This window comes from Octopus bimaculoides, chromosome 24, assembly GCF_001194135.2.
Source record: "Octopus bimaculoides isolate UCB-OBI-ISO-001 chromosome 24, ASM119413v2, whole genome shotgun sequence".
Classification (NCBI taxonomy): Eukaryota; Metazoa; Mollusca; class Cephalopoda; order Octopoda; family Octopodidae; genus Octopus; species Octopus bimaculoides.
Genome location: NC_069004.1, coordinates 3876690 through 3878258, shown reverse-complemented (window position 1 = coordinate 3878258; position 1569 = coordinate 3876690). Strand labels below are relative to the sequence as shown.

The 1569-nt window shown below is 44.3% G+C and overlaps 1 protein-coding gene across 1 annotated transcript in view; it reads right to left on the bottom strand.

Annotated features, from left to right (window-relative positions):
* Positions 1 to 28: 28 nt before the first annotated feature.
* LOC106879811 (cilia- and flagella-associated protein 45) overlaps positions 29 to 1569 on the bottom strand; it is a 23608-nt gene continuing 22067 nt past the window's right edge. The window contains exons 6-7 of the mRNA XM_014929519.2: positions 1114 to 1421; positions 29 to 768 (exon numbers count right to left, since the gene is read on the bottom strand). Coding sequence (XP_014785005.1) covers positions 540 to 768; positions 1114 to 1421 — 537 coding nt within the window. The 3' untranslated portion in view covers positions 29 to 539. The remainder of the gene's footprint in view (positions 769 to 1113; positions 1422 to 1569) is intronic.

Sequence of the window (1569 nt, the reverse complement as noted above, 5' to 3'; positions counted from 1 at the left end):
GGTGTGTGTGTGTGTGTGTGTGTGTCTATGTCGAAATGTGTGTATGCGTGTTTATGGATGGGTGTGTTTATGTTTGGGGGTGGGGTGGAGAGATGGAAGGGTGTATGTGTTTGTATGGGTGTGTTTGTGTGCGTGCGTGTGTGGGCGTGCATGTGGAAAGGTGTATGTGTGTGTTTGTGTGTGTATGTGGAAAGTGTATGTGTGCCTATGTTGAAATATGTGCGTGTGTTTATGGGTATGTGTGTGTATGGGTGGAAGGGTTGTATATGTGTGTGTGCGTGCGTGTGTGTGTGTATGTGTGTGTGTGTGTGTGTGTGTGTCTTTCACCTCATCCCACCGCTTGACAGCTGGTGTTGGTTTGTTTGCGTACTCGTAACTTAGCGATTCGGTAAAGGACAACGCTGGAATTGGTACAAGACTACATAGTAAACAAGGCAGACAGTTACTAAGATCAATTTCTTCGACTAAACCGACCTTAAAGGCGGTGCTCCAGTATGGTCGCAATCCAATGACTGAAGCAAGTAAATAAGCAAAAGTCCTTACGCTATTTCTTCCAGCTTCTTCTCTTTGCAATTCTTGATTTTCAATTTGTGATTGTAAAGTTCTTCCTTCAAGCGTTTGCCTTCTTGAAAGTTCAATTTTCTCAGCTCGATTTTTTCTTTTTCTTTCTCTCTTACCTGAGCTTGCACGTCCTTGATCAGTTCACGTGCGCGCGCATATGCGGCTTCTTCCTCTTTCTTCTCCTTTAACATGGCGGCCCTCTGCGCTCTGTTCGAGAAAAGCGAAGACTTATGTACGTACGTACGTACGCATGCATGCATCCATGCATGTATGTATGTATGTATGTATGTATGTGCATGTGTGTGTGCGTGTGTGTGTACACACATTAAAGACGTATACACATATTCGTGCATATGTGGAGGAGGAGGAGGAGGAGGAGAAGGAGAAGAAGAAGAAGAAGAAGAAGAAGAAGAAGAAGAAAATAAAGAAGAAGAAGAAGAAGAAGAAGAAGAAGAAGAAGAAAATAAAGAAGAAACAGAAAAAGAAGAAGAAGAAGAAGAAGAAGAAGGACTACAACAACAACAACACTAGCACTAGTAGTCATCTACTCACTTCAGAATACTCTCGAATTCCATCCGATCTGTTGCTACTTGCAGCGCCATATTGTTTTCTTTGTTTTTCCGCTGTTGTATTCTGGATTCGATCAGTTCGGCGTCGCTTTCCGCTTTCTTCCTCGCGTCTTCCAGTTCCTTGCGTCGCCATTCTTTTTCCAGACGTGCCATTTCGCGTCTGGCCATTAATGCTTGCTTTTCAGCCTTCGAATCGATTTCCCGCTCCTGCTGGCGTCGCATTTTATTGATTTCAATGTCTTTCTCGCGTTTGATTCTCTCTTGTTCGGCTTCGTAAGCGGCCTCTCGTTCCTGGCGTGAGACAAGATACGTGAGACGTCTTAAGATTGCGGAAAATGTGAGAGCAATGTGTGTGTGTGTGAGTGCATGTGTGTGTGAGTACATGTGTGTGTGTGTGTGTGAGTACATGTGTGTGTGTGTGTGTGTGTGTGTGTGTGAG